Here is a 22219-nt window from a genome sequence, read left to right on the forward strand (position 1 = left end):
AATTATTTATATACACTAGAGTGGGTTTAGAGTGGACATGACCACTCTAAAGTATGTAAATACTTTTGACTAAGAGTTAGAGTAGTGGGACCAATTTTTAAACTAATGCATTCTTGTAATGTCTTATCTTATTTAAAATTTTGTTACTCCATCATTTATTACATTGAATGAATTATAACCGGTAGAATGGATCATATAAAACTATATTTGTACTGGTGACAATTTCACCCACCTATTTAGGGCTGGGCAAAAATAATTGTACTGTACTGAACTACCAAAAATTGCACTAAACTAAAAAATAATTTGTATGAACTGCACTGAACTGAAAAACAGTTCAAACGAACTGAACTGAACTGTTTTTCTAAAAAATAAACTGGACTGAACTGCACTGTACTAAACTGCACTGCATTATAATATGAATTGTACTGAATTGTTATAAACTGAACTGTTTTATGAACTGCACTATATCAGAACTGAACTGCACTATTTTTTAACTGAATTGCACTATTTTTTACTGAATTGCACTATTCTTGAATTGAACTACACTAATTTTTAACTTAACTACACTATTTTTGAACCGTTTTTGAATCGAATTGCACTGATTTTGAATAAACTTCACTATTTTTGAACCGAATTATACTATTTTTTAACCGAATTGCATTGATTTTGAACTGAATTGCACTGTTTTTGAACTAAATTGCACTGTTTTTGAACTGAATTACAATATTTTGAACCGAATTGCACTAATTACATATGATTATAATACGCAATAATAATATAAAGTTTATAATTTGAAAGTGCTTAGGAAATAATACTTGAAATAAGCCTCATACTTCAATACACCATAATCAAAATATTTATACATTTTAATACATAGGTTCTCCAGTAGGTTCTCCCATAAATAACATCAAAATGTTAATACATCTTAATACATCTTCAATCATCTAAATTAATTGCACTTGAAGGTCCCACTTCGTCTTGAGAAGTTATATCTACAAAAAAAAAAAATATTTTAGGCTTTCATATAAAGTATCAACTAAAAAGTATATAAAGTTTTCATAAAAACTCACCTTGCTCAAATTCATCAAGCTCTTTAGGATCCTCATTAAAAAGTATAGAGAAAGGAGTTCCTCTTAACCAATCTTGTGTGCAAACAAGTACTTCCACTATTTTAGGCGTTAGGCAACTACGATAAGGATTAACCACCCTTCCTCCTGTACTGAATGCACACTCTGATGCTACGGTAGAGATGGGAATGTCTAACACCTCTCGAGCCATGTTTGCAAGGATAGGAAATCTAGTTGAGTTGACCTTCCACCAATGTAAAACATCAAACTCAACCGACTTTGTATAAGGTTCAGGATCCTCTCTCAAATATTTATCAAGCTCTGATATATAATCAAATCTACGTCCTGTAGCTCTTAGGTAGAAGCTCATGCCATGAGGATCATCATCTTCATCATCTAGTTGGGATTCTTGTTGACTACTTTGAGAACCCTCCTCAACCCCTTGATATTGATCATAAAGTGTTTTTAAAGATGACAATAATTTTGATTTCAATCCACTGGCCATGCTAGATTCAAATATATAGTCAATGAAGTAATTAACAAAATCCAACTTACTCCTAGGGTCCAGCACAACAGCAATCAATAATAAGATATTAATTCCATTGGGATTTCCCCAATATTTATCATACTTACCCTTCATCCTCATTGCCATCGATCTTATACTCACATCACTACTCTCAGAATATTGTCGAATCTTTTTACCAATTCCAAACACTTCCTTCATATACATATGACTAGTGACGTAAGAAGAACCAAAAATGCGCATGGTAGAGTCATAAAACATCTTTAAGAACGGTAGAACAGACCTCGCATATTCCCAATCCTCTTCTAGTGGCACACCACTACTTTTGGCCATTTCAGCACCAAATTTCTTATCTTGCATATCTAGCAAGACAAAGGCATCTTTGTACTTCAAGCTTACCTCTAACATTAGATAAGTTGAGTTCCATCTAGTTTCAACATCAAGGCAAACAAGACCTTTATAAGAAATTCCCTCTTGTTCAACACAAGCCTTGAATCTAGCAAATCGAGCTGGAGAAGATTTCACATATTTAACTACACTCCGAATTTTTGAAATTGAATCTCTTATCTCTTTTAACCCATCCTTCACAATCAAACTTAATATATGTGCGCAACAACGCATATGAACATATTCTCCCTTTAAGACAAGACAATTCCATGATAACATCCTTCTTTTGAGGTATTGGACCCCAACATCATTTGATGTAGCATTATCCACAGTGACACTAAGGACTCGCTTCAACTCCCAATTATTCAAACAAGCCTCAACATGTTTAGCAATGAGCTCCCCTGAATGACCTGTTGTTTAAGAAAAATTCAAAATTTTCTTATGCAGCTTCCAATCTTCATGAATAAAGTGAGCTGTTAAACTCATGTAGTTTAGGTTTTGGATTGAAGTCCGTGTGTCTGTAGTTAAGCAAACCTTCCCACACTGCTTTGATAGAAAAATTTTCAACTTTGTTTTTTCCTCTTCATAGAGTTCCCACATTTCACGCCTCAATGTAGTGCGGGATGGGACCTCAAACCGTGGCTGCAAGGATCGTACAAAGTCACGAAAGTCTTCATTTTCCACAAATCGAAAAGGAAGCTCGGACTTCACAAACATCTTCACCAACTTCATTCGAGATGCATTTTGATCAAACTTAGAAATAGTTGGTGAAGGGCCAACACTAGCCCCTTCTGTAGTTGATGATGATAATTTTTTCCTTTTGAATGCTTCTCTATTAGGATTTTCCTTGCATCTTATCAAATGATTCCTCATCCCACTTATTCCAGCCAAATATTTAATCAAATAACCATAGTAATTGCACTCAGCCTTCTTCTCAGAATAAGGATTTTGTTTGGTAAAATGTCCCCACACATCTGACCGACCTTTACTATGTTCAGTTGACGATGTAGCCATACAAGGAGGTAAAGGATCAATCCCAGAAGTAGTTGGTGTGAGAGTTTCGACGGTTTCTGGCAATGTAAAATCCCTTTGTTCCTCTTCTTCTTTGTTTCTATATTGTGGGAAAAAAATAGAGCTGAAAGGCTAAACCTGCATGCATTGTTAAAATATGGATCAAACAAAAACGAGATCACCCAGTTGAATCATGATGATGATTTGTATCAAGCAAATCACTTACCATAACAAGGTTATAATTTGTTGTCTGGGTGGACCTCTGAACTCATCATTGATCCTGTGTTCCAGAATCCATATAACTATCCCAATGAAAAGAAAGAAACATGCAGTCACAATTAAGAGGAGTAAACGACTACAGGAAAGCCCAACCACCAGAATGTTGGCCCAGACCCTGTTTTGCAAATACCTAAGTAGAAAAAAAATAATCCAACTTCTCACAAGACTTTTCAAGGTGAAAGCAAGTAGAAAAAAATATATGTAGAACGTTATCCAACATGCGAAGGAAAATTCAGCATGAGTGTTGGAGATTTGAAAAGACAAAGAGATAAACAAAAAAAGATAAGGATAATTTCATTTTTAATTAGTTTAGGAGGTCCCCAAATCCCCGAGATTATTTAAGTAGCATACAGAGGCCCAAAACACATAATATAAAGATTATCTTCTTCTTTTTTTTCGACGTGGTCCTTTTACTTGAATTATGAATGGCATGTTGACCTTTTCCTTCAGTTTTGGTTAACAGGATTATATTCTATATTGGTAAATTTCACAATAAAGATCCATCAGCAGAAAGAAAATTTGGAATGTATTAATTTTATGTATTTCAGCAGGGAGAAACAAAATGAATTTTAAAGGAGTTTAAAGTTAATGAGGAAAATTTCTTTTAGTGATTTCTAAGAATTTCATCACCATCATACATGCTTTCTATGTTAAATGATTAGATACTTTGAACACTACTTCATCAATCTGGAACAGAGAAAAGGATGCCAATTAAATATGTTAGTACAATGAATACTTGTTTTAAGTTTGGAAAAACATGCCACAAGAAAGGAATTGAAAGGATCTGTGATGAGAAGCTATATACTGGATCTGTAACAACAGTAAGCACACGCTCCAATGATGATCCTTTTTCACTATAAATACAATTTTCAGCATTATCCTGTAGTAGATCATTTAGGTAGTTTATGGGTTCAAGTAAAGCATAGTATAACATAAATATCATACAAAATAACAAAACCAGAAGCAGTCTGATTAGAATTATGACATGGATGGAATATAAGATTCAACTGGTACATTTGACCCACAAGCTAAGAATTTCTCAAATTAATAACACACAAAGGACAATAACGTAAACATATGCAATACACAGCATGGAAGTTTCTTCATACAGATTAATAACTTCCACTAATAATATAAAACAAGCTTTGATCTGAATACAAGAGCATTATGAATTTGACGATCCAATGAAGGACATTATTGCCTCTACAGCACAAGGAAGCATTTTTGTAATAATAATGAAGTTAATCCATAAATAAACTACACTATTGCCCTTGCTAAGTCCCAGCCATTAGAAAATAAAATGTTATCCGTCGTTCAGCTTCTATAAGCTTACTCAATCAGTATCTACTCTGTAAAATCCTAATTGGGAAACAGTAAAATCTCCCAAATTTCCCAGATTTCCCAGTAAAATATGCTCAAACCAGATTTCCCAGCTGGTTTCAAGTTGTTGATGAAGAAAACCTTAACATGTTCATCCAATAAAATATTAGAATGATTGAATCGGAGAAAAAAGAAAAAGCGAAATGAAAACCTAAAAATATAAAGAGATAACCTTCGACGGCGGCAACCTTCGACGGCGGCGCGACCTTCGTCGACGGTGCGACCTTCGACGGTGGCACAACCTTCGACGGCGACGGCGAGGTGACGGAGATAGGGAACTTCGATCTGTCTTGGATGTGTCTTTGTGTGTAATTGCTTGTGGACCGAACACTGCTTGTACACCGAACGAGAGTCAAGAGAAAGAAAAAATTTACAGTTTAGTGCACTGGGTATCAACAGTTAACTGTTTCCAGTACAGTTTTCCAAACTTTAACAAAAAAATAGTACAGTTTAAATTTACTATTAATAATTCAGTTATTTTTGGTTTAAAATAGTACAATTAACTTAAGTATAGTACAGTTCAATTATTTTTGTGCAGCCCTACACCTATCAATTGAGCTATTCTTTTTTCTTTTCTGAACGACAACATTGTAAGCATAATGTGTTCGTTAATAAACTTAGCAAACTAAATAGTGTTGAACTTTTATATATATATATATATATATATATATATATATATATATATATATATATATATATATATATATATATATATATATATATATATATATATATATATATATATACTCAACCCTTTAAAATCATATACCTGTATTTTATTTCATTTTTTTATCATCTAATTTTTTTCACGTTAATTAACGCTATTAATTTTAACAGTGTGATGTCGCAATAGTCGTGCATCATGTCACTATTATGTTAGGTGTCATTTCTTCATTTTCAATTTAGTTTCTATATTTTTATTTTATCTCAATTTAATCTAAATTTTTGTAAAAATTGTGCAATTTTGTTCCTCTCCAAATTAAAAAAAAATATTTTTATATAAATTTTATACATATATTTTTATTAAATTTGATATTTCTAGTGAATATTTTTCAATTGTTTTTAACTAAGACTTAGACTTGGCCTTAAAGAATATTTTCATAGATTTTTAACTTAATCTTTGAATTGGTTTTAGGCTTGTAGCCTATTTTTTTCACCTCCTTACGACTTCTTAAAATTATTTTTCCAGTTTAAGTACAAAAGTTATAAAAGAAAGTAATGTTGTTTTTGGAGATGATTTTGATTAATTGTTTTTTATGTACCCATGAAACAAACAAGTTTTATGTTTAAATAAAATGATGTAGGATATATTTTACTCTCAAAACTAGACATTAAGATCAATTATGGTTAATATTGATATTTTTAAAAAGGATCATTATTAAGCGAAAGATAAAATCATTACATAATATTATAGAAATTCAAGAACTAAACAAATAATACACAAAAGAAATAAGCGGTTAGCTTATTTCTGTGGACACCTTATTAATTAGTAAAACTTTGATATAATCCTTCATTATTCCTCCTGGATGTGTATAATTATCTTGTTCTTTGTAAAGTACGTCCATCATTCTTGTAAGGTTGACAACACGCATTAGAAACTCCATTGGTACTTGAGTTGGATTAAGGCATTCTTCATTAATGTCCTTCCAAGCGCTCTCCACCAACTTAAGCAGTTCTTTAATTGCATCTTGCCTTGAGCTATTATATTGCTTCATATAGCAATCAAGGCTTGAGACAACGTGTCCTCTTTCATGTTCAAACTACATTACATATATGTCACATAACAAATTTAACATGAATCCAAATAACCAAATCCAAAAGAAATTGTGAATTAAAATATAGTTTTTACTTTTGACAAATTATCTAATTTGTTTGAGTCTTAATACATTTTTCTTCACTTTTCTGTTCCTAAAAATTACTTTTTTCCATTATTATTATTATTATTATTATTATTATTATTATCAAAAATCACTTTGTTTAATAATTTAAAATACTAAATGAACTTTTTTCAAAGAACAAAAGTAAGATAAAATGAATTATATCGGAGACAAATAAATAATATCTTTTTCATTAAAGCCTGTGAAAAAGATCTGATAATTAATCTGGCACCAAGATATATTTAAGAAAAAAAAATTATTTAATATTGTTATCCCACTCTTCTAAAATTAGAGGAATTATTGGATACACATGGTACATTAAAAGTTTTGCATCCATCTTTTAAACATGCTTGTTATGATTAGGCGTGCTCTTCCATAAAATATATAACTTTTTCTGTACTAATTTTCTTAGTGAATTCACGTGTTGAAAAGAATAGCAATGGCAATCTAAGATATACCTCACTTCCAACAATGTCATCCATGAGTCTACAAATAATGGAAGCAGCTTCAATAATTTTTGGGTGACTCGTTGCCCATACGAGGATCTCCTCTGTTGTTTCTTCCATGCCCAAGAAAGATACAGTTGTCAACATAGCATAACCACATGACCTAGTTGCAATCTCCATGTACTCCTCTACAGTTGGTGTGTGGTTGGAATGAAACCACCTTGACTCAATAAGATATGCCTGGACTAGTCTTTTCATCTGTAATTAAAAAGACAATATATATGATAAGGGTTTCATCTGTGTGTCTACATCTGTCTACAAGAATCTTGTGTTATATTCGGCATCAAAATCTTATGTTTCATCTGTGTGTCTACATGGAGTCCCTCTCTATATAAATATGCTAGAATGTATAACAAAAAGATAAGGGTTTTTGTCCGTAAACCATTCAAAAAAAATCCTTTAAACTCAACATATCCACCTATTCAAATAAATATAAATAATTATGTTTTTTAGTACCGATACAAATACTAGTATATTAAAATTGTTATAATGCATAAAAATCGTATTATGTCATAAACATGTTGACTTACAGAAAAATAAATTAATTGTTGAAAAATATAACTCATTCATTTTAGGAACTTCATTAACATAAATTTTCAAACAAATAATTTGGTCGAAATCCAAGAAATCCATTAACCTTTTAAAGACTTATAAAGACTTCTAAACAAGTTCATATGTCGTATAGAAATTCATATAAGTCAGATTAGACCTTTAAAATTTATTCATAAAGTGAATAAATCATACTTAGTTTATTTTTACTAAAGGTCAAGCTTAAGTATTCTAAACACTGGTTAATGGGGCGGGTAGGGTATGACTCTCTCATACCCTATCCGTTGGATAAATATCTACCTCATACCCGTACTTATATCCGTCAGGTATCCGTTATGCAGGTATCCGCATAATTTTTTAATATTCACGGATATTCACAGATACTCGCAGATATTTACAAAAAAATAAAAAATAAATATTTAACAATATATTTTAATCGTAAATTCAAATAAAATACAATACATAACATTCATAAATTTTAAACAAAGTCCAAATAATCCATTTAAATAGTGTTGAATGACAGTTTACAAAGAAATAAATTTTTTTAGAACTAATTGATAAAAAAATAACTCATTCAAAATCAATATGTTAATATTTTAATTATGTATATTTAATTTAAATTAGAGTATAATGGGTATGGGTATCCATGGGTACGGATACTATAATACTTGTACGTACCCACCCTGTTAACATACGAGTAAAAATACCCGTACCCATTACACGTGGATATCCATTTATAATATTTATTTCCTACTCGTTGCTGATTTTATCCGCAGATACCCGCGGGTACAAATTTTTTTACATGCCTGCGGTGAACACAAACTTGTTGAAATTAAGAAAAACAAGTGCATTGTCTAATTTTTCTAAAAATGATATTAGAATTGGAATCCTTGGAAGTAAATATACTGTAAATATTTAGTACAAATGAAGAAAAATAAGTAAATTCATATAACATTAAAGGGTCTTATATGTTACTCTTTTTACCTCATGCTACACTTTATTTTACCATTATGCTCAAATTGTAGAAAATGAAAGACTATTTTTTTTTTTCAATTCTCTTAACCATTCGAAACAACTAATTAGAATATTATGACCAAATATATAAGGTATCTATCTAATATGCAAATTTACTTAATTTGATATTTCCAATTATAAAATGTAACAATAAAAAAAATTAACCTTACTTCTTTTTTTGCATAGTTGACGAAGTTTTCTTTTCCTCGTTTTCTCAACTCTTGCTCTGTTTCTTCAAAAATATCCAAAAGTGCCTTATAACATAATTTCATATACTCTGGGAGATCAATTAACAAAGAGATATCCCACCTGTTAATTTTTAGAAAATTTACTTTACATTTATTTAAATAAGATAAAAAGATACCAAAATGAAGAATAATTAAAAAGATACTAGTATATATAAAGCACTTTTTGACCTGTCTACTGCATTTGTGAAAATCTCTAGCTCATCGATGGTTCCATAGGCATCGTACATATCATCAATGATGGATGATATGGCTATTACTTTCCTCAGTATTCTTCTAGCAAGACAATATTGCGGCTCATAATAAACTCCAACAATCCAAAAGTAACCTTCAACAATCCTATCTCGTACAAAAGGAAAATTGGTCGAGACATTTAAATCTTTAACCCACCACCTGAACAAAAAAATCCCAAATGAATTTCTCGAAGAATTGTTAGACTTGGATTTAATTATTTACTTTTCATTAAGTAATAAAATGTAACTTTTTGGAGGAAAACATTACTTTGTCACGTCGCTGACTTCTTTTTGATGGAGCTTCTGCAACATATTAAAATCTAGTTTTGCAAAGGTTAACAAACATTGATCATGTGATGGATCTTGTTGGTAGAAAGATATATAATATCTCGCCTCCAACCTAGGCATTCCCTTGCGAAGTGCTTGTCCTATGCTGTGGTCCACTAACCCAGAAAGAAAGGGGCTTAATTTGGTATTTAATGACTTAGTTAACTCACTAAGAGTAAAACTATATGCCTCTTCCAATATGTCTTCCCCATGGAATCTTAATTGGGATGCTTCATACAAGCTCAACATTCCTTGTACATCATTCACAATGCTTTCCTTAAACTTTCCTGCTTTGTGGTCCTTGAAATGGTAAAATACATCTGTTTTGCAAGCAAATAACGTGTTAAATTTATATATATATATATATATATATATATATATATATATATATATATATATGAATGAGTGTATGTATTTAAATATGTATGACTTAGATGCTATACAACATGAAAATCTATTCCGAAACCATTTAGGGTCTTTTGAATAATATTTTTTATATAAGAAAGAAAAAAAAAAACGTAAATATGTTTTATATTTCTTTTCTTTTTTTATAGTTTTCCAAATTATATTGCTTTTCATTTTTTTACAGTTTTCTATTTTAAAAAATGTAAATATGTGCCAAAATGGTATGTTCCAAATCAACTTTGTCATTTTTGTTTAGCTTTTGCACTACAAAATTATAAATTTAAATTTAATAAAAAATTAAAAATTGGTCTGGACTTATTTTTTCCTCTAAAATTATTAGCTATATCACAGTTCTAGACAGAAACGATGTCACAGTGACGTAATGAAAAGAATGAACACAAATCAGAAATAGAAGATAAACATGGTGAACAAGGTGAGTAACGACAGATATTGATTGTTAAAATGTAAATTTGGTGTAACAGTGGCAAAGTCATACCCGATGAAATAGGATATCCTTGTTGTCTAAGTAACCGGAAGAACAAAGCGAGATGATGAAGATCATCATCATAATTTATTATATTATTCTCCTTTGTCGAAATTTCATACATTTGATGCAATGCCTCATCAATTTCATGTTCAAAATGATAAGAAACACCTAATCGTTGGACTGAGTTGATGAAGTTCAATTTAGAAAGGAAATTGTCATCAATAGGAGACACAATCATCTTCCTCACATAATCTTTTAAGAGTGAAACTTGTTTGATGTCGCTATCGTCTTCCTGTATGTGGTTATGAAAACTCCAGCGTAAGAAAATTTGTTGATTTTGGCAAAAAGTAAATAATAGGTTAGGATGCAGACACTTTATAACATAAAGTAAATAACTGTTTTTATGAATATATTTCTTTTATGAAATTTTATGTGAATGTTACCATCAAGTACTATAACTAATATTTCATATTAATACACTACTAAATTTATTCCAAACAAATAACATTATTAACTAAATCTGACATTGAGTAAATGAAACTAAACCTAAAAGGCAAGATTAGACATGAATGGGTTATGAACTTACTTGAAAACTAGAATCATAGGAAAGGAAATAATCCCCCCAAATGGAAGGATGAAAAGTTGCAGTGTGTCGAGTGATGTTTGAGTTGGGTTTGGCATCCTGGGAGAAAACAGGGAGTGAAGATGATGATACTTTGGACATGCTTGGTTTTCTAGTATATTATATTCTATGGCTTTAAATTGAAGAGGGGCCAGATGATTTTTGCTTGAATACTCAAGAACCCAAACGCAACTAATTTATAGGAATAAAAGAGAGGTGTCAGTGTCAGTTACCACGATTATGTAGGCCCAAAGAGAATAAGAAACAGATTTTTGAGAGGGGATAAAAGACTATTAAATTTATTATGGTTTTATCTAAAATTCATCTTTTGAATTTCGGAACTGTAAACCTTTTTTATTTATTTTTTAATTAATTTTATTTGATAGTTTTAAATTTAAGGAATTCGAACATTTTATTAATAGATGAATAAAATAAAATAAAATAAAATAGTAATAAAACAAAAAGATAATCAAACATTTCTTATTTGTTTTAAATTAATTCCTCATTTTTTTTATCAAAACTGTTTTTATTTATAAGATACTACTTTAATCTCACAATTATCAGCTTTAATCATCTAAAAATATATTTTTTCCTCAAATTAATCGCTTTGTTCATTTTAATAAAAATAATAGTATGATTATTTGAATAAAAACTCTTTCAAAATGGTATGTTTTTCTACATTTTAATATACATACATATGTGTGTATGAAAAAAAAATTACAGTCCTTGTGTGACAAATGAAATAAGATTTTCCAACTGTTGTGTCATGTTTAAAATTCTTACGGTTCACTTGAATTTTATTTTCAAGAGTTATATTTTCCATTTTTCATCAAACTAACATTTGAATCCTAATATTTGTATTTTAATATACTTATGACCTGTATATATTGATGTTTTCCCTTTTACCTATAATAATAATAATATGTAAAAAACTGGTAAAAAAATTCGTATTACTGTTTCATCCTTAATTATTTTTAAAAAGATAATAAACTATTTAAATAAAAATAACTATATAGTCCAATAAAATAACAACATATCACAAATCACTTTTGATATTTTAAGTAATTTTTCGTTACTTTTTATTTAACCATTACTATTAATGTTTTTTCAAAAAAATATGAATTCAACAGCTAAGAAAACAGTGTCTGCTTTCAGTACAATATATTGCATGTCATTTATGAATAGACGTCACTTATCATTGCGTCCACCAAATAAAAGAATTAAAAAAATACTGTTTATTTGTTTGGTATTATTTAATAATAATATGTCTATCAACAATTATTTAATCAGTCTTTTTTTTTTCACTTTCAGTTTTGCTATAGAACACTCTTTTACTGTGTGCTTGATTAGTGGGTAACCTGTCACGTCACTATGCAACTTTTATATTCGCCACACGTTCCAAATCTAGGTGAAGTCTAGGTTTTCCCTTCACGTAAAGTTCTTCTGAAATCTGTTTATGCTTATGAAACTCACCAAAACTCAGCCTATACACTATATTGAACTATTTTACCCTTGAATTAAAAGTTGTCATCGAATAGATCAACTGTTGTTAAAAGAGTAGATAACATAAAGTTTTTTTTTTTATGAATATATTTTATTAATATTTCAAGAATTAGTTTCGAATTAATCTAATTGGCCCATCATTCTTAGTTATTTTTGTTTCGAAGATAGATTTGGACCACAAATTTGAATTGATTTGAAGGGAAGAAGAGATGAAATAAATGTACGAGTGCAAATGGATTTATATGTATAATGTCCTATAGTATAATATAGAAAATGCTTAATTATTCGGATCATACCCATTTTGATTTGAAAATTTCAAAATGATACCCACTTTGAACTTTGTTTCAATTTAGTACCCAATTTTGATTATTGCATCAATGTAGTACCCTCCGTTAAGTCTTCACAAACGGCGTTAACTACTTTGCCACGTGTCAGTCTCTGGATTTTTTAATTTTTTTAATCTTTTTTTTAATTTTTAATTTTTTTTAAAAAAAAAATTTTGCCATGTGTCAAATTTTTGATGTGACACATGGCAAGGTATCGTCACGTGTCAAGGTACCTGACAAGTGTCATTGTCTTCATTTCAACGTAGTCCCCACATGTGTCTACTTGTTTCAATTTAGTACCCATATATATTTATTGGTTTCAATTTAATACCCAATTTATTTGTTTTAATTTTGTCTGAATATTTTTTTACGAAATAGAGAAATATTATGTCTCCCTTAAGACCAAATTTATTATTTATATAAATGTTATATTTATATTTGTTATTAAAAATGATTTACAAATATGTTATTCATGACTTTTACCATTAACTTTAATATAAATTTCAATACTTAATTTTATAACTCATTTTTAGTAACAAATATCAATATAACATTTATATAAATAATAAATTTTGTCTTAAAAGAGATACAATATTTCTCCATTTAAAAAAAAATATTTGAATAAAATTCAAACAAATAAATTGGGTACTAAATTGAAACAAATAAATATATATGGGTACTAAACTGAAACAAATAGACACATGTGGAGACTAAGTTGAAATGAAGATAATGACACTTGTCAAGTACCTTGACACGTGGTGATACCTTGTCACGTGTCACTGACAATGCCACGTGTCACATCAAGGATTTGACACGTGGCAATTTTTTTAAAATAAATAAAATTAAAATTAAAATTATGCAGGAAGAGGATTTGGCAGCGGTTATTTTTGAAATTTTGCCCCGGTTCCAGAACGAGGCATATTAGGACGAGGCCAAATGGGGTCAGGCTATGGCCTCGGGTGTGAACCGAAGCAGAAACCCCACATTTTGCCTTGGTTCTTATGAGAATTGAAGTCATATGGTGCGATAGAAAATCAACCCTAGGTTCTTCTGCCACCTGGGTTCTTCCGCCACTTGAGTTCTTCCACTACCTTCAGAACACCATAGAAGTTGTCGTCCATCTTCGACTCACCGAAAAACACCACACCTCCTAGGAACCTTCGCCACTCGCATCTTCACTCATCAACGAGTCCATTATCATCTCACAACAGTCACCAAAGACAGAACCACCAACGTTCACCTCAAATCTGCATCATGAACAACAACACCGTGGATTGTAGCAGCGTTCGCAGGGAAGGAGACCCAACGGTGTGACGTGGTGGTGCAAGGTAGACGGAGCAACAGACCTGTGGTGGCACGAATAGTTGGAGCGCAACAACAGTAGGCGCGAGGCACGATGAGAGGAATCATAGGCATGAGGAAGAAGAAGAAGAAGAAGAAAAGAGATTCACGTTTTTGAACCCTAACAGAACATATGGCCTCGGTTCAATTTTTAACCGAGGTAAAAAACTCTTTTTGACACCGATTCAATTTCACCTGAGGCCAAACATCATTCTAGTAGCATTTTTGAAATAATGGCCAATTTTTTGGCCTCGGTTCAATTTTTAACCGAGGCAGAAAACCCTTTTTGGCACCGGTTTTCTTAAAACCGAAACAGAAAGGTGTTTTCTGCCTCGGGTATATTCTGAACCGAGGCATAAAACTTGGAAAAATTTACAAAAATGACACCGCGCCATTTTATGCTTCGGTTAAGTGACAATCGAGACCTATAACACAAGTTAAAAAACCCAAACTGCACTAGTGATAGTTACATATGATCACCTAAAAAATATTTTTTATTTTATTTTAAATTTAAACAATTATATATGATCAAATAACTTTCATTTCTTATATATAAATAGATGATAGAGCACGTGAGGGACATGAACAGTGAAATAGTGTTAGAGAGGTGTAGATAATAAAAGTTACTTATGTTGGTTTTGTAACATCCCTTTAAAGATGTTACGTATAATTTATAATTCGTCAAAACTTTCAAAACACACAAACTCTGGTACCATCACTTGAAAGTGAGAACAATCTACTAAAACTTTATTTCATCAATGTGAATCAACCTTTTTAAAAAAATAACCAAACCAGTATAAGTCATCAAAGGAAAACTATTTACAAAAAAAAAAACTTCCAAATTCAAATTAAACTTCTACTAAAGTCAATTATACATCTTATTCAAAAGACAAAACCATTTGCTTTCCAAAAACTCCCATAAGCTTTTCCAATGAGCTTCTCATAACGATGTTTCTCCAACTGCAACTACATCAACATATGCTCCTATATAATGCAAGTTATGTGATCTTGATAGGTGGAAATCACAACCACCAACATCCAATGACGAGTTAACCAATTGAAACATCAAATAACAAATTTAATGCCAACATACAACTCACCTAACATGATTAACGTATGTTCATACTCAACCAATTCATATTACCACTAAGTAATATCACACAATATGGCATTCTCTTCTAACCAATCATTTATCTTTCATGCGCACCAACGCCTCTTGGAAAAGGTCTTTTCCTTACCAACGTCTTAGGTAAGAGCACTCTTGCTAAGTTCATGACAAAGCTTTATGGTTGAAAGAAACTCTTTTACCAGACTTACGAAAGCCTTCTAGGTAAAAAACCAATTTGGCGTATATCATCTTACGCCAAATCATAACCAATCATCATGTGATGAACGATACCTCATCCTATCATACATATTCAACATAAAATATCACAACAATCATACCATACCTGAATCATCACTCCAAGACCTACAATTCCATTCAAATCAAACAAAACAGATAAAATAGGCACCCTGATGCTTAACACTAGGCTCAACGCCATTCGCCTCGTAATTTCCATCGCTTAGTACTAGAAAGCCAGAGTTCAACGCCAAACCTCTCACAATTCCACCGCTCAATGCCAAAACCAGTGCTTAGTGCCCAAAGCCTCGCAAAACCTATCGCTCAATGCCAGAGAGCTAGTGATCAACACCCCATGCTAGCTACACAAAAAATATAAAAACAACGACTTTCATGCGAGCCTCGTGTAGATGCATCGATGGTCGATGATGACAGCGTTTGAGGTTTAGTGGGAGAAGATGAAGGTGATGATATGTCATCATTTGGCTGGTCAAATTTTTGAGTCAAGATGATTGAGACATGGCAACTTTTTATCAAGCAAATTTAGAGAGTGAGGATAGCCATGTGGTAGTCTTTAATTGGTTAGCTTTGTGAGTAGAGGATTGCTTAAGAAGTAGAGTGCATATGTAAGTTAAGGGGTGGACAACATATATTTTCGGAATTTGCCAATTTTAGTCTTTTCCTGAAGGTTGTTTGCAATTTCTTTATTTTCACACCTTGTATGAGATTAACATAACTTCAGTTGTATCAAGAAAACATTAGAATATCTAAGAACATATGTTATTTAAGTCAAATGCTATTTTTTATGTATTTTTATTTCACAAGGCCACCATTGGAATTTGGTCTTATTTTGAAGGTGTTTTGTAATTTTTTTTATTTTCACACCTTGTATAAGATTAACATAACTTCAACTACATCAACAAATATTAGAATATCCAAGAAAATATGTTATGCAACTTAAATATTATTTTCGACGTGTTTTTATCTCATGAGGCCATCATTGGAATTTGACCTTATTCTCAAGATATTTTGTAATGTCTTTATTTTCACACCTTATATGAGATTAACATAATTTTAGGTGCATCAACAAACATTAGAATATCCAAGAAAATATTTTATGCAAATCAAATGCTACTTTTGTTGCGTTTTATCTCACGAGGCCACAATTATATCCATTTATATACATAGAAAAGGCACTTATTTTATTAATATCTTTTAGAAGTCTTTAGAGGTTATTGAGTGCAGGAAACACCTTATTGTAAAAAAAAAATGAGTACATAAGAATGCAATGTGATAGAATTTTATGCAGCACACATCACAATGGAACATGCAATGCAACACATTACACATTTTATTATTTCGCTTTTATATGTCATCATTAATGTGATAAAATTTTAAGGTTAAACTAGTTACCTTTTCAAATAGGTTGACTTTTGATACGTAAAAGCACAAGTACTATTTTATTGGGTTTTTTGTTGTTGGATTTGGGCCCGAGGAAGGATCCCAACTTGTAACTTTTCCAAACAATGGAAGGGTCACAAACATTAATAACATCACATATGTTTCATCACACTATGTCCAAGCGAAATGGAGCATTGTTGCATCAAACTATGGCCAAGGAGGAAATCAAATTTGCTTTCAAGAAAATATTGTTTGAATTCCACTCGGTCAGACATCCCTTCAAACTTACAACACATGTATAAGGATGACTTCTTGCATATTTTGAAGTTTGAGATCCGTCAAGTCATCCTTCGAAACTCCTTGTGGCCCGTCACACCTATTGAAAATTCTAGGAGCAATAGTGGAACAACTTTGTGTCTAGTGAAAATGTTCTGATCCCAAGTCTGATGATAGAATCGTTGTTCGCTTTGAAGTGTGGGCTCCATCAAGATTTTGTCCAAAAAAGCACCTCTGTAGGTGAAAATTAAAAATAATAAAATAATTAATTATGTTTAGAAAAGAATAATGATAAATAATATTTTTTACAAATAATAAATAAGTTATTAAAATATAAGAGACAAGAAAGTTGAATAAAATAAAATTATAGCTAAAATAGCCTCTAACTTTTGGGCTAGAACCTCCTAAGATAATTTTTTTTGAAATACTCATCAAAATCTTTTATATAAGTGAAACTAGTAATAAATCTTGCTATATATAATATTTTGGTTTAAAATTTTGGTTAGAATAATGGTATTTTAATCAATTTTTCTGATTCACTTTTTACTCACCATTTTAATTATTATTAAATTATTATATCATATTATTAAAAAAATTAAAATAAATAATTTAATGATAATTAAAATAATAAATTAAAAAAATTTAAATTAAACTATAATTATCCTTTTAATTATCTTATGAAATCCGACAATTACTTCACGCTTTATAGATACAAAAAGTTGTGTCAGAGGTAATGAAGAAATGATAAATCTGGATGTAGTTAAATAAGAACACCTCGACGTGCTCCTATGCAGTAAAGTGTCTAACTTCGGAAACTAAGACTATGTCGGCTAACATATTTAAAACACAGACGTGCCAGAAAGGTAAATCTCAGAACTTTCCGATACACTAAAACACAAAGTTAACGAAATAGCAATTATAACAAAGTCATTAAACCAAATCTCACATACATGTTAAAAAATAATATAAATAAACAGTTACACGATAATAACCACAAATTTGATTATGTATTTATTTATGTATAGATTGTGACAGAGACTGATCAAGGATTTGAAAGCCAAAAATAAATTAAAAATAATGTATTTTTTTATTTATTAGTAAAATAATTTATTTTAAAATGTATTATAGTTTTATATTTTTTTACTATTTTGAAACTTTTTTTTAAAAGTTTAAAATAATTAGTCCCAAAAAGAATTTTTTTACTTTTCTTTTTCTTTGAGGTGACTAATAAGATATTTAAGATTTCCCGACATACCAAAATAATGGAAGAGAGATAACCAAAACAGTACTTTAACCTCACAACAGTAGACTCCCCACCCTGTGGAGCCAGGGCTCCAAAAGCAATCAATATAGTCCATTGGAGTTGGAAACATGACCGACCAACTGAAAACAAACACATCAGTGCTACCTGCCCATTTCAGTAAGGATAACTTACAACTATGAGGCTTTATATAAAATTGAATCAAATTATATAAGAATTTCTTAATAGAATTATTTCTGGACACATAAAATATTATTTGACACGAGAGAGACAAAAGAGAGAAAAAAGGTATAGCTATAAAGCTGAAATTATTAATCTCATAAGAGAACAAATAGATCAAAATAACAATAAAGGTTAATAACGTTCCTAAAAAGTTAAAATTATAAAAAAGTTCTAAAATTTTCTAATTTAATTTATTAGACCATGACGAATGAATTATATATATATATATATATATATATATATATATATATATATATATATATATATTGTTTTTAGTATTATGAGAAGAATAATAATATTAAAGCAAAAACTTTATTTCTTTAGTTTTGTTATCCAAGCTTAATATAATTAAATTTATTTTATTTTTAATAATTGTCACATATTTATTAAAACAAGTTATATTAATATGTAATTAATTTTAGAGTAAATATTTTAAATTTAAAAAAAACAAAAAATAAAATGAAAACTTTCTTAAAGATTAATTATATCAACGTTTATTAATTTTTAATAAATACAAAAAATAATCACTGAAAACAATAAATAAATATTCAATTATTTGGATTTTTAACGGACTTCAAACAAATTAACGAATTAAATTTTTTGCACTAAAATGGTAATTGTTTATTGTAGTAAAAAAATTATACTAAACCAAATAATCTAGTATATTTTAAAAGTTTATTTTTTGAGATCTAAAACCAATTTTAAGATATTTCTTTAACATCCTTGTTATCTTTTTTACTTTTATTTTAAACTTAATTTAAATGTTATGATGTCACAATCCAAACCTACTTCAAAGTCCTCAAACGTAACCAATGTTATTTTCTTCGGGAGAAGATATTTTTCACAATTACTTTTTTTTTCTTAAATAACTAGTTAAGATTTTTTAACAATAAAATATTATATTTAGATAATAATAAATATAAATGATTTTTAAAATAAAATAATAATATACATCATTTTTATAGTGATGATATAAAATAACAAAGGCCATTTCCTATCATTCTCTTATCTAGGCGTGGGTCTATTATTTTTCTTCTAGTCCACACAAGCTAATGTAACATTAAATTTTCATGCCTATTTAGTTTTTGTTGCTGATCCACTATATTTCTCCGCGTGCGTAATTTAATTATAGTGGACGACCAATAAACTTTTTTCATTCAATATTTTTATTCTTGGCCACACGTTGGAAATATCATATATGGGAGGTTAAGTGTTTTCTGTACGTTCTGATTAGTTTTTCTTCATAACATGTCACTTTCTAATGTACTATTGCTTGATTAATGTTGTTGGTAGAATCAAATGTTACTCGTAATGCATGGTTATAAAGAGAGTGAGAGAAAAAATTAAAAGTATTATAGGTAAAGATAACCTTATTAGTCTTTCACTACAAGAATTTTAGTAACTATACCGAATTTTATTGATGAAAATAAATTGGTTTGTAAACTCAAATTTATCAACAAATTTTACTGATAAATTTTACAAATGGTATTTTTGATGAATTTTTTTATTAGTAAAAAATTCATCGATAATTTAGAATTAGTATTATTGAGAGATATTTCCATTGATAATATATTTTTAAAGACCATAAAACTAGTTATGAGGGGAGTCGTTTAGCAGAGGGCTAGACGAGGTGGAGGCCTCCAATGGATGACTAGATGAGGTGGTATTTGGATTTGGTACTTGACAATGTATAACGTTGAGGAAAACATATAAGTTTGGAGGTTGTGTTGGTAGAGTGTTAGACTAAAGGTCACTAGTGCAAAAAGAGCATACCACGACATTGATTAACGACGTTTATGAAGTTGGCTAAGTAAACTAAGGACACAGTGGCATAATGGTAATTAAGGTGAACCTTTTAATGACAACTCCCATCATAATTGTTGTTAAAAGTTCATAATGTAGAAACAATGCTGATTTTACCATGAACTGTTATCAAAAATTTTAAAAATTATGACTATTTAACTTTAAACCATCATTAAAATTCTTAGGATAACAAAATAACAATGGTTGCATGCAATAATCGTCATTAAAAAGTTAATCATGGTTAAAAAGGTTTCACCTTTTTACTTCCCCGTGCATTCACAATTCTTCATCAGTATTCTCGTCGTCGAAGCACATTGCACCCCTTCATTTTTTACCATTCAAAGTCTTTTTCGGAGCACCCTTCACCACCATTCTGCGTTCGACCACCCACACTAGGGTTCGCCATCGTCTGCTTCCCCATTTGTTTTGTTTGTTGTCGTATGTAAAACATGAGAAAAATTATAATAAAAAGAATCACATGGAATAAGTAATGTCTTGATTTTAAATTATTGATTTATTTAAATTAATTATTTTATTAAATTATGAAATAAAGGATAAATATATGAGTGATTTAAGTTATTGTTTTATTTATTTTAATTTTTAATATTATATTTAATATAGTTTATAGTGTTTATAAATACATATATCATGGGAAATTGTGTAGCTTAGTGGTTTGCGTGTCTAGTGTGTGGATGGTTGTGAGGTCGAATATTACCCGCTTGGGTTTAAATTGATTTATTTTTTCTCTCTCCTCCTTTGTTTTTGTTGTGAGGCCCACATAAACTCTAATATTTTCTCAGTCCTTCGTTTTGTTATGTCATGGGTCATGGCTTGTAAGTCTTTTTTTCTTTCTTTCGAATGCTTGTTAATTCACTGCATGTTTGTGGGCCACATATTGAAAATATAAACATGATTTGGAGATAATCTTAACGGAAACGGGGGTATAAATAATATTTAGATTGAAGTCTAGGGTTTAGGAGATGGGGGAGACGACACATCTAGGACTAATCTCTAGGTTATAAAGTTTTCTGGAATAGTTGGAGAGACCGAGAGAAGCCATAGAAGAACTGTGAAGGTGAGTAGCGGGAGAAACGTAAGCCTTGGAAGTTACGAGGTAAGGTAGGTGAGCATACCACACACATAACATACAAACAAATAGAAAAGGTAAGCTAGAGTAAAAAGGTTTTTATCATGCAATTGAACATACAATTAAAAGTCAAACGTACATAAATCCACCAAGCATATAATGACCGACAAGCAATACACTAAGACTCAAAGACATGATTATCTGGATACATATAATCAGTCGGATTCACTGGATGCTTGCACTTATGGTGGCCTCTACTACTCTATAGAGCCATTGCCAATGGGTTTCACCCTACCACGCACAAGGTTAGCCTTCAAAAATCTAAGGCCATTATCCTGCCAAAGACTAGGACCTCCTACTACTCCCACCACTTGAATGAGTACGTTTAGAGTGTCATGATGCAATCCTTACTTGAATTCTTACCCAATTATATAATGAGGCACCACCACGAAACCTTCGTGGAATTACGTCCTAACCATGAGGCACCACTATGAGCTCCCATTAACAGGGGTTGTAACATCCCGGTCGGATATTACTAATTTAAGTAATAAAATTAAGAAATATGATGAAAACCTCATTTATTATAATTCGCTTTCCAAAAATGCGGGAAATTTTTAAAACAATTATTAATCAGAAGTTATCCAAAAAAAACCATAATTTGTGAAACTCCAATACAGTATCCAAATTCACAAATCAGTAAAACGCCGTTTACAAAGTTCATAAAAACAATAATGATAAAACTCCA

The 22219-nt window shown here is 30.4% G+C and overlaps 1 protein-coding gene across 1 annotated transcript; it reads right to left on the reverse strand.

The window, feature by feature from the left end:
• Positions 1–6004: 6004 nt before the first annotated feature.
• On the reverse strand, positions 6005–11084 carry LOC114170254 ((-)-germacrene D synthase-like). The gene is made up of 7 exons (XM_028055742.2): positions 10877–11084; positions 10300–10582; positions 9340–9718; positions 9010–9231; positions 8764–8902; positions 6983–7228; positions 6005–6407 (listed from the first exon to the last, which is right to left on the reverse strand). The coding sequence occupies exons 1-7, from the start codon at positions 11012–11014 to the stop codon at positions 6105–6107; spliced, it is 1710 nt and encodes a 569-aa protein (XP_027911543.2). The 5' UTR covers positions 11015–11084; the 3' UTR covers positions 6005–6104.
• Between the last annotated feature and the right edge of the window lie 11135 nt (positions 11085–22219).

Source organism: Vigna unguiculata, chromosome 11 (assembly GCF_037176805.1).
Source record: "Vigna unguiculata cultivar grain cowpea cultivar isolate G323 ecotype 2 chromosome 11, ASM3717680v1, whole genome shotgun sequence".
Lineage (NCBI taxonomy): Eukaryota > Viridiplantae > Streptophyta > Magnoliopsida > Fabales > Fabaceae > Vigna > Vigna unguiculata.